Raw genomic sequence first — 11,813 nt, 5'->3', positions numbered from 1 at the left:
GGGGGGGGGGGGGGGGGGGGGGGGGGGGGGGGGGGGGGGGGGGGGGCTGGGGCTGGGCCTCCCCCTCAGCCCTGTGGGGAAACTGAGCAGCTCTGCAGGGCTCCAGGCCTTGGCCTCCCCACCTCCGGGTGGGTGCACTGTGCCCATCTTCCGCAGGCCCTGGGGTGGACCCAGAGGTGACAAACCTTGGCGAAAGTGCAGGTTTCCGAGAGCCGCTGGTACCTGCGGCTGTAGTCGCCGAGGGGACACATGAGGATGTCGTGGGCCTCACAGATCTCCTTGCTGAAGGGGCAGGGATGAGGCTGGGGCCAGCTCCTCCTGGCAGCAGGGCTCAGCCCGGACCCCCACGCCCGGCCCCTGCTGCAGCCCACCTGATCTGGCTGGCATCAAACAGCGAGAATCCGCTCAGAAAGACCAAGAGGCCTGTCAGGGCGGCCGGCACCAGCATGTAGTTGTACCAGCCCAGCCAGGCGAAGTACAGGGCCACCTTTTCCCCAAAGTAGTTCCTGCAGGCAGCAGCAGTCAAGGCCCACTCCGCTGGGCACGTGGCTGTCAGGGGGCGGTGGGGGAGGGACGGGGGTGGGAGGGGCGGTGGGGGAGGGACGGGGGTGGGAGGGGGCGTAGAGGTGGGACGAGGGTGGGGGGAGGCAGTGGGGGTGGGAGGGACGGGGTGGGGGGAGGCGGCGGTTGGGGAGGGACAGGGGTGGGGGAGGCGGGTCTCTCCTTTGGTGGCATCAGTGAGTCTGAATGGGGAGCACGTCTGTGGGCATGGGGGCATCTGTGGGGGTGTGGGCAGTGTGGGGGCATCTTCTGGGTGGTGTGTGGGGGCGTCTACAGGGGTGAGGGCAGCTGTGGTGGTGTGGAGGCATCCACGGGGGTGGCAACTTCCGGGTGGTGTGTGTGGGTTAGCCTGCGGGGCTGTGGGGGCTCCCGTGGGTATCTGGGGGCATCCGTGGGGTTCCTGTGATCTCTTTGGCCAGCGTTACCTGATCTCGTCAACTGGCTGCTTGCGGAACATGTGTCTCCAGCCTGCCCACGTCTTCTTCAGGTGTCCCTCCCCCTGGCTCGGGTGACAGGAAATGAGAGCCCCCATCCCAGGGTCCCACCCCAAGGCCCTCTCCCGGCTGCCCACTCCTCACCTTGTGCAGGGGGAACTTGGCCTCGAAGACCCCGTCCTTTTCCAGATCCTCGAAGGTCTCTGTGGGTCACAGGGGCTCACGAGTCAGGGGGAGTGAGGTGCTGGGGGGAGGCTGCCCACGGCGCCCCGTCGGTGCCCCAGCCCTGCCCTCACCGCCAGCCGAGGTCTTGGTCTTCATGACAACGAAGTTCACAATTCGGATTCTGAGATTCAAGAGCCAGAGCAGGGTGGGCCCGTGTGACCACAGTGGACCCTGCCTCCAGGTCTCGACCTGCCCTCTGGTCTGGCCAGGCCCAGGCCCCTCCCTGTCCTGGCGGAGCCCCCAGCCTGCCAGCCCTGACCGGAACTCAGAATCCACAACCCATCCGGGAGCTCCCCCTGCACCCTCCTTAAAGTGCTCCCAGGGCCTGACCTGCCCCAAGGCATCCAGGATGAGGCTGGGCTGGGGGCTTCCTCTCCTCCCAGCCCGTCCCTCCCAGAATCCCAGACCACAGCCCCCACCTCCAACCACACCTCCCATCTGCAGGCCCCTTGTGTCCAGAGCACACCCCGGCCTTTATCTGCACACACCCTCCTTATACCCTGGGAGCTGTTCTGTTCTGCCTGTGCAGAGACTGCGGCTCAGGAAAGGGAATGTCCCGAGGCCACACAGCCACGAAGCAGCACAACCAGGTGTCCGACGGCAGAGCCGGGCTCTGAGCCTCCCCCTGTGCCTAGAGACATGGCTCCTGGACACCCCAGGGCACGTCGCAGGCACGCGCCCCCTCAAGCCACCTCCCCTCCTTTGATGCCCCCTCGCGACCCCCGAAGACCCACAGCTCTCTGTTCACGGATGTTCACAGATGCCCTCCACTGCCCCCTCCACTGCCTCGCGACCAATGCCAGGAGTGTCCTTGGCCGGTCCACAAAGCAGGCTCTGGCTGAGCCCTGCGGGGCCTGGATGGGGCTGGGCAGGTCATGGGGGCATGGAGGGCCAGGCTTGGAGGCTCCCTCCTGGGCTGGAGGACTGGGGAGAAGCAGGGCCTAAGGGAGTGAGGAGGCTGTCCCTGCCGGGCCTCTGGGTCTGTGCCTGGGAGGCCAGGGACAGTGTCCAGGAAGGGGCATCAGACCTGGAGACGAGGGGTCTTCAAGAGACACTGGCCTTGGTCCAGGAGGGGCCACTGGGCCTCTGCAAACGCCGCCCACCCCCTAAGGCTGGCTCTGTCCCCAGGAACGCAGGCAGCCACACGGGGCCCTCAGAACGCTCTGAGAGGTGAGAACCTCCATGATCCTTTATTGGGATGGGGAAGCTGAGGCTCACACGGCCAGTGGGTCTCACACCTGTGGCCCCTGCCCTGAGACCACGTGGCTGTCCTGCCTTGGCGATGCCCGGAGCCTGGCACTGTCTCCTGCCCGGTCTGGACCAAGCACATGGGTGGCAAGGGATCCTCCTGGCCGCAGCTCTGGGTGCAGCCTCTCACCTCGTGGTGACCGGGATGGGGGTCGGAGCGGCCAGCTCGGCGTGGGGGGCAGGCCCCTCGGGCTCCAGGAGGAGGGTGCGGTACAGGTCGAAGATGCTGTTGTCAGCACGGATCCCAAAGAAGACCCGTTTCTGGTCCTGTATCCTCTGAGGGTGGGGAGCACACGGGACCCTCTATTCCACCTCCGAACCTTCCCTACCTCTGCAGCCCGGGCCCAGACCACGGAGCCTCCTCGCTTCTCACGCCCCTGCTTCTCCCCAGTCCTCCAGCCCAGGAGACAGCCTCCAAGCCTGACCCTCCGTGCTCCCGTGACCAGCCCCACGCCCCCTGCCCCTCGCTGGGCACCAGCCCACCTTGGTGCGGAAGCCCTTTCTCCTGAGCTCCTCCAGGAACTGCTCTTGCCGGGGGTCTCCCTGGGTGTGATGATGGGCCACGAGGACATATTCCCACTGCTCAGAGGCCTCGGCCTGCAGGGAGGAGGCACCGGGCCAGGTGCAGGTGAAGGGGCAGGACAGGGCCAGGGGGGGCCTGGGAGGGGCCCACGGACACCCACCTCACAGGTGCCGATCTCCATCAGCGGGAAGCTGTCCCCTTCGGGCTCCACCAGGATCCGGAGGCTGTCTTTGCCCTGGGGGTTTGGGGGCAGAGAAAGGGATAGGAGGATGTGATTGGGGGCAAGAGGCCCCTCACTGGCGGGTCCCTGCGTCAGACCACATAGTCACACACCGTCCTTCCCCACAGTGAGAACAGCAGAGTCCCAAAGAGTTGGCTGTAGGCGGGTGACAGGCCAGAGGGCCAGGACCTCCTGCAAACAACCGACAAGACTGTGGAGACGGAAGCACGTGAGGGTTCCTGCAAATGCAAAAGGGAAGATGCAGCCCACAGAGGCCAGCGGGATTGTACGGAAGAGGAGCATGGTGAGCAGCCGACAGGGGAGGCGACGGGAACGCCAGAACAGCCAGGGAAACGCAGGTCAGAGGACCAGGAGACGCCGATGCGCGGGAGAAGCCACAGGCACCCCTGCACACTCCCAGTGCTGTGCATATCAGAGCACGGGTTTGGAAACCTGTTGGACTGTGTTTAAAATCGAACGCTCCCAGCTCCTGGCCCAGCCCGTCCACCCCTGGAGGTGCAGACAAGGGCACTCACAGCGGCCCCGTTTCACGTGAGGTCCCGGGGGCTGGGCAGACGGATGGACACCATGCCATCCTCACACAGGGAGGGTCCTGCAGCAGGCGAGGTGAGTGCCTGCAGGGCACAGTGCACGGGGCTCCCGCGGGGTGACTGCCACAGGCACATCCCAGCAGACACAGGGACATGAGAGTCTGGGGCCAGAACCTTCCGGAGGAGGGGAATTTGCAGGGCCTCAGAGCGTCCGCCTGATATTTGTTAATTACTGAGGCAGTCCCCTCTGGCTGCATCACACCCGGTCCCTGCACCTGAGTCCCTCCCGTCTCCCTGCTGCATCCTCGCCAAGCTCAAGACCTGCCTCCTCCGGAAAGTCTCACTTGACTGCTTGAGCCTGTTGGCCCTTGAGGGCTGCCGGGTAAAACAGAGGCCACCCAGTCACACTTCATTTCCAGATAAACAACAGAAGGATGTAGTATAGATAGGGTAGGGTAGGGTAGGGTAGGATAGGATAGATGCCCCAGTGATTGCATGGGACACGCCTACACTAAAAATGTTGTTTATCTGACATTCAGCTTGACTGGGTGTCTGTTTCTTTTTTTTTTTTCTTCTTTTCCTTTTTTTTTGAGACCGAGTTTTCCTCTTGTTGCCCAGGCTGGAGTGCAGCGGTATGATCTCGGCTCACCGCAACCTCCGCCTCCCGGGTTCAAGCGATTCTCCTGCTTCAACCTCCCGAGTAGCTGGGATGACAGGCACCCACCACTGCACCCGGCTAATTTTGTATTTTTAGTAGAGACAGGGTTTCTCCATGTTGGCCAGGCTGGTCTCGAACTTCCGACCTCAGGTGATCCGCCCACCTTGGCCTCCCAATGTGCTGGGATTACAGGCGTGAGCCACCGCGCCTGGCCCTGTCTCTTATTTTGTTTCGCTAAGTCTGTAACCCTAGTCAAGGTCTGCCCTCCAGCCCCCACCCCCCACACACACACCAGGAGCTACTGGTTCCGGGACAGGTCTCCCCATTCTCTCTAGTGTCTCAACCACAGAAGCCAGGAAATGCATCCAACCAACCCCAGAATGGGAGGCTCTCAGGCAGGGGATTGGTCCACAGCTAGTATCAGTCCTCGGCCAGTCAGGAACCGAGGAGAGCAGGAGGTGAGCAGGGGGTGAGTAGGGGGTGAGCAGGGGTGAGTAGGGGGGTGAGCAGGAGGTGAGAGCGGGGTGAGCAGTGAATGAGCAGGGGTGAGCAGGGGGTGAGCGTTCCCGTTCCCGCCTGGGCTGCGCCTCCCGTCAGATCACCGGCGGCATCAGACTCTCGCAGGAGCGAGAGCCCTGCTGGGAGCTGCACATGCAGGGATCTCAGCTGCTCCTTATGAGAATCCAGTGCCTGATGATCTGAGGTGAGACAGTTTCATCTCAAAACCATCCCACCACACCCACAGCTGTGGAAAAACTGTCTTCTGTGAAACCGGTCCCTGGTGCCGAAAAGTTTGGGGAGCGCTGCTCTGAGGCCTCCGACGCCCCGGTCACGGGGAGATGGGCTGCGCAGACACCATCTCAGCGCCCAGCGCCATACTGCAGCCTCCCTGGGTGGGGAGGTTCTTGCCCTAGTTGGCCCACGGGGCTCACCTGGCTCTTCTGCCCCGTCCTAGAGCAGCAGTTCTTCCTGCCTCAATCAGCCCTTCCTCTGACTCCCTGCCTGGCCTTCCCAACAGCCCACGGACAGATACCTGCGCTCAGGTGTGGCATGCCACACTGAAACTTCTCCCCCGTCCTGGGTCAGAGGAGAAACCTCCATCCTCGGACAGATATGCAGGGAAGGGCGTGCCACCTGCCCAGGCGGGAGAGGCACCTCTGTCTCAGTGCAGAGGGCAGCCTCGCCCGAGGGGACTGGTGGCCCTGGGGGACGTGGGCGTCACAGCTCTGGCTCTGTGGCTTGCCTCCGTAGGAGCCCGGGAAGTGTGTCAGTGGGGTTTGTGGGGGAATGGCCCCTCACATGCCTGGCTTCAGACCCAGGATGAGGGTCCCTCCTCTGCCCAGAACCCCAGCTCCTCTGGCAGACGCTGAAATTAGAGACCCCCTCCCATCAGCCTGGGCCCAAAGCTGAAAGCAGGCAGGATGAGCCCAGACCCCTGAGAAGGAAGGGACGAGGCAGGGACCCCAGGCTAGGCAGGACTTTCAGAGAAGCCTGGGAGAAGGGACTGTCCTTGGGGATCACTCTCAAAGGTCAGGGTGGGAAGTCATCCTTCACCCCAGAAATGAGGCACAGAAACCTCTTCCCCACCAAAGACATCATGCAGCCCTGGGGTGATGACCCCACGCCTCTGGAAACAGCCGAATCAGCCTACCCCAGGGAGTGGGGTGTGGAGCCCTCATCACTGACGTGGGCTGACAGGGAGCTCTCCACCCGGGGCAGAGCTACACGCATACGTGGGGCGTGCCAGCCCCTGGCTGCCTTTAGCTGCTCCATTAGACCAGGCAGAAGCACTAGGGCTGCCAGTTGGAGCCCCCCCAACAGCCAGACAGGTGGGGCCCCCCAGCACACACAGCCAGACAGGCCTCAGGCTCTGAGACTCTGCTGCGGAACTCTGGGCCCACCGGCCTCCAGGATCTGCCGTCCATCTGTCCATCCATCTCCAGGGCCAGTGTTTACGGAACCACACCCACCGGCCCATCCCCGGGGCCGCAGCCACCAGCCTCCAGGACTGGGCCGTCCATCTGTCCTTCCATTTCCAGGGCCTGTGTTTATGGAGCCACGGGAGCCTGGCTTCTCCACACTGCCCTCGGGGTCTTCACAGGTGGGGGCTGGACCACCTGAAGTCACCTCTACTTCCACCCAAGCAGACTGTTTGAGAGGTTTATCCACAGTGAGAGGTCTGGGACCCCCATGTCCCCAGTCCATGGGCTGCACCTCCAGGAAGCTGTGTGTGGGCCCACAGGCTCCCAGCTCCCAAGGCAGGGACCGGGGCTGGCCCTACACACTCAGTCTTGGAACCTCTGAAGCTTCAGCCAGCCTTGCCGTCTGCAAACCCAGAGAGGGAGGCCAGCTCTGGGTGGACAGCCGGCCAGGCCGTGGCTCTGACACCACCGAGACGCCCCAGGCCTCAGTTTCCTCATCTGTACAACAGGGTGCCCTCACCCCAGCCCCCAGAGTCACCTGAGCGGTTTGCAGACACAGGAAGAAGGTGGACAGAGCCACACACTGTCCTCCCCGTCCTTCCTGCCCCACAGCCCTCGCAGGCGACACACCCAGTAACCCAGGGCCCCAAGGAGTTGGTGGGGGGCCCCTGGCACCCTCATTGTGGGCATAGGCCAGCATCCAGTGGGCAAGCCCCCGGCTCCCAATGAGGAAGCTTCTAGAGACACTGTAGCCCGCAGGAGACCCTCCCTTCCAAGGGCTGGAGTGTGAGGACGGAGCTGGGGGTCCTGCCCATCCTTCCTCTTCCCAGTCCAGCCTCCAGGTTGGGGTCAGGCAGAGGAGATGGCTGTGTAGATATGACCCCACCCCGCTCTTGAGAGGCCTGGCCAGGGGTCCCGTGACGCACGTCCCCCCAGGTGTGCATGGGAAGGTGTTTGGGCCTCATCTCCTCCTGAGGTCACGTCAGGCCTCTTGGCCAGCGCCCTGAGCCCTCTGGGAATCTGGCCCTTGAGAACTTTAGTTTCGTCATCCACGGAGGGTCCCCTCCTGCGCCCACCGCAGTCCCAAGCACACAGAGGCCCACCTTGTGAGCCAGAGTGCCCAGCCTCTGCCCAGCCTACGCATCCTCTGAGCAAACCTTCCCTTGGAGGCCCTGAAGCCAGTTGTCCGCCCACCCAGCTGCCCAGTCTGTCATCTGTCAGTTCACCCATCCATGTGCCCGTCCATCCCCAGACACTGACGGAGTGACCTGCATGCAGCCCTCCCAGGCAGTGCATGGCGTTCGTGGACGCAGGGGCAGGGGCCTACTTGGCAGGTGAGGAGGCATGGAGCTTGGCATTGTAGGGTAAGAGGTTGGCAGAAGGTGAGAAAATGGGAGCAGAATTCCTGGGAGAAAGAACATGTGTGGGCAGGCCCTGAGAATCAGGGTGCAGTTGGTATCTGGGACTCAGCAGTCAGCACCTCCCAGGGACTCAGCACTCAGCACCTCCAAGGAGGACTTGGTAGCTACTACTCCTGGTGACTCAGCACTCAGCACCTATGGAAACTGAGTCCAGGGACTCAGTCCTTGGCACCTAAGCTTTGCAGAAGCATAAAGGACAAGAAGGGAGCTGCCAGAGGGGAGGCTGGAGGTTGGCAGAAGCCAATCAGGGAGGGCTGCTTGGCCAACTGGAGAGCTTGGACTTCAGCAGGGGACAGTGGGGAGCCATGGAAGGGGTTAGAGCAGAGGAAAGGCACGCTCAGATCCAGCCTGGAGCTGGGACTACCAAGTCCTCCCTGTGTCTGCAACTGTCCTTTTTGATCACCACGGGAGTTTGGACCTGCTCCGTTTCCGACCCGGACCGGTTCACCCCTCCTTAGGCAACTTGGTGGTCCCCTGCTCCTGGGAGGTCACCATATTGATGCTGAACTCAGTGCAGACACCCAAACAGCCTAACACACTACAGCCCAGAACTCCCAGGCTCGAGCAGTCCTCCTGCCTCAGCTTCCCAAGTGGGACTGCAGGCACACGCCACCACGCCCGGGTTCGAGCAGTCCTCCTGCCTCAGCCTCCAGAGTAGCTGGGACTGCAGGCATGTGCCACCAGGCCCGGGTTCGAGCAGTCCTCCTGCCTCAGCCTCCAGAGTAGCTGGGACTGCAGGCACATGCCACCAGGCCCGGCTATAACTGTCCTTTTTGAAGGACTGATGCTCTCACTTCTGGCAAACCAGGTGCTGCCTCTCCCAACCCAATCCCTGGCCAGCCCCAAGTCTCTCCTCCACCCCCAGCATGGGAGGAAGGGGCTGGCAGTGGGGACCCTGAGCTCAGGTCAAGGGGCATCAGGTGCTGGGCTGAGCAGCCAGGGTGTCGGAGCTGGATGTGGAGGGCGGAGGAGAGCCCTGGGCAGAGGTGAAGCAAGAGGCCGCCTGTGCAGCCCACGGGTGGAGGCCCTGGCAGGCCGAGAGAGAGTCTGGTTTCACTCTGCACCTCACCACTGCCTCCTCCCTGGGCCGACCAGGTGCTGACCCGCCCAGGTGTTGGCCCCTGGCCCCGGGTGACCTCTTCACTGGCAGAGGGGAGAAAGGATGTCTTCCTGTGTGTTCTCCTGCACCGCGCCCCCTTCTGCTCTGGACCCCCACCCCCAGAATCGGAATCCAGCTGCAGCAATCGGCCCCACCTGTGCCTGGGGAGGGCTCCTTGGGGAGCAGAGAGCCCACAGCCCGCCGGCCACTCTGCAGCTCCCAACTCTGGGGCAGCCCGCCTGGAGCCCACGGCCCCTCCCCCTTAGGGACCAGCTGCAACGTCTGGGGTCCTCACCAGCAGCCCCAGCCCCGGTGGACTTGCCTGCTCCATCTCATATTGAGGACTCTGGTAAAGGTTCCCGGTCCCACACACTTGCTAAGAGCCCAGCCCTGGTGTCCTCAGAATCCCGAGCTGGAGGGAGGAGCACTGCCCTCCTCCAGCACTTCCAACCCCCAGCGTGCCCCAGGGGTCCAGCAGGCAGCTTAGCTGAGCCGGGCTCTCACCCTCACCATACCTGGCAGCCTGCAGGGACACAGGCGCCTTCCTGGTGGGGCTGGTGGCCGGTGGCTGGGGCCGGGTGGCCCAGGTGTGGGTGTGGCTGGGGGCACGCAGGTGTGGACCCTTTTGAGCGCAGAACTCACCTGCATGCTGGCTGCGGCTGCAGTTCCGGCCGGGGTTTGGCAGCCAGGAGAGCAGCTGCCAGTGGCGGGCGCTCCTACCTGACTTCCGCGTGGGGTTCGCCCCTCCCTCCTCCTCCTCCGGCGTCCCGCAGCCTCTGCGCCTGGGTGTAGTCGGGGAGGAGCTGGCGTCCGGGCCAGGAGAGTCCCCCAGCCCCTGGGGCCTGCGACACCTTCCTGGAGCCCAGATGGCAGGTCAGGGGCCGGAGGGGCAGGTGGGGGACTCCTAGGCTAGGGTTCCTGAGAAGGGGGTTTCCACTGTGAGATGGAGCTCATGACACCTGGTCCTAGGGGGAAGCAGGACGGCACAGAGCCCCTGACAGAGCTGGCACCAACACCCCCACTTGCCTTGCCTCTCTCACCCCTGCTCACACATCCCCATGTTCCCTCCAAAAGCATCCCACCCCAGGCCACGGCCTCCCCACCCCACAGGTCCAGTGTTGATTCCCTTAGAGGAGAAACGGGGGCAAGGAGGACTAAGGACGAGACAGACTCACAAAGAAACTGTCTTCTCCCACCGAGTCCCTGCTTTCTGGGCCCCAGCTGGGGAGTCCTTGGAGTCTTGGGGACACGTGGCTGGCCCCAGGCTGTGTAGACAACGGAGGAGGAGTCCCCCACCCCACATTCCCAGGCCCTGAGCACGTTCTGTGCAGCCTGGGCTGAGGGCGGCAGCTGGGCAGACTCTGGGTGTCCTGAGAGTGACCGTCCAGTGGAGTGCCCCGAGGATGGAGGGGATGCAGGGAGTGGGGGCCCAGGCTGTGGGCTGGCAGGCATTGTCTGCAGTGTGTGTGGCGAGGAGTCCGCTTCTGAAAGCTGCTGGGAAGCTGGGAAGCAGGGACAGGGCTCTGTAGGCCGACGCTGTCACACCGAACAGCACCAGGCCCGCTGGGGCCAGAGCACCCCCCGGCAAGCCCAGCAGCCCTCTACTGTGGTTCAGGCCCAGGGCTGACAGTTGGCTCCGGTTTCCCCAAGGGTTAACATGGCCCCACCCATATTTATCCTTGGGGGTCCTCCTGACAGGCTGGGACAGCAGCAGAGACCACAGCTTTACCACTTTGGCAAAGACAAGGGAGTGAAGTGGTGGCCGAGGACCTGTGAACTCAGATGGAGCAAATCCAAATGGGACACATTAAGATTTGTGTGCAGAATGGTGGTGGCTTCGACAAGCTGTGTATTTCTCCTGTAAGTGAAATCTGGAGTTGGCCGGGCGCGGTGGCTCACACCTGTAATCCCAGCACTTCGGGAGGCCGAGGCGGGTGGATCACCTGAGGTCAGGAGTTCGAGGCCAGCCTGGCCAACATGGTGAGACCCTGTCTCTACTAAAAATACAAAAATTAGCCAGGTATGGTAGTGTACGCCTGTAATCCCAGCTACTCAGGAGGCTGAGGCAGGAGAATCGCTTGAACCTGGGAGGCAGAGGTTGTGGTGAGCTGAGATCACACCATTGCACTCTAGCCTGGGTGACAGAGTAAGACTGTCTTTAAAACAAAACAAAAGTCTGGAGTTGGCTAGTCCTGGACTCGCATGGCCGCACTACAGTCATCAGAGACCCAGAATGCCTTTAGCTTGTTGCTGTGCCGCCTTAAACATACGGTCCCATCACCTGGTCCAAAACGGCTGCTCAAGCTCCGGTCACCTCATCCACATTCCAGCCAGTGGGAAGAGGAAAGGGTGAAGGAGGCACCCTTCGTCACATGACCACACTCTACGGCAAGGAAGCCTGGGGCATGTGAGCTCTTTTCCCATGGAAGAAAGCAGGGTAAGCAGGAGACGGACCATCCAGTAGTCTCACCAGAGAGTCACAGCTGCCAAGTTCGATCTAGTTCAGAAACAGAATCTGCAAGGCTTGTTGAGCATGGGAGGAACTTACACCCAAGATCCACGTGCCCAGCTCCTACACTGTCCGTGACGGGTGTGGCTCCCCAGTCCCCAGCTCAGCCTGCCCAGGATTCTCTGTGCTCACGTTGTCATTGTGCTAAAGCAATCTGCTGGCAGGTCGTGTGAGTTACTCAGGCATCACTTCAGCTGTCCACACAGCTGCTGTGCTCTTTTTCAATGACTTTTTCAGCATTCCGAGTTTCATTGCAGAAACTGTTCCTCCTCCCCCCACACCTTCCGTGGGCATCACCTGAGAAATCCTCAGTCACTCCCAGAGTCCTGACTGCAAGGCCAGCTCGTCCAGCCTCAGGGGAGAGAGCTCACCGAGGTGGCTGCACTGGCCGCGGGCCTCACCTGTTGTGGAAGTTCCCTCACATTCAGTGAAGGGTGGGGAG

At 62.6% G+C, this 11,813-nt stretch overlaps 1 protein-coding gene across 1 annotated transcript in view; it reads right to left on the bottom strand.

The window, feature by feature from the left end:
* Positions 1 to 1,093, bottom strand: part of ANO9 (anoctamin 9) — a 14,057-nt gene extending 12,964 nt beyond the window's left edge. Inside the window, exons 1-3 of the mRNA XM_025357055.1 lie at positions 987 to 1,093; positions 372 to 506; positions 186 to 282 (exon numbers count right to left, since the gene is read on the bottom strand). Of these exons, the coding sequence (XP_025212840.1) occupies positions 186 to 282; positions 372 to 506; positions 987 to 1,093 (339 nt within the window). The remainder of the gene's footprint in view (positions 1 to 185; positions 283 to 371; positions 507 to 986) is intronic.
* Positions 1,094 to 11,813: the final 10,720 nt, after the last annotated feature.

The sequence above is a fragment of the Theropithecus gelada genome, chromosome 14 (assembly GCF_003255815.1).
Source record: "Theropithecus gelada isolate Dixy chromosome 14, Tgel_1.0, whole genome shotgun sequence".
NCBI lineage: Eukaryota > Metazoa > Chordata > Mammalia > Primates > Cercopithecidae > Theropithecus > Theropithecus gelada.
The sequence above is the reverse complement of the archived record's forward strand: the minus strand, read 5'-3'. Positions and strand labels throughout refer to the sequence as shown.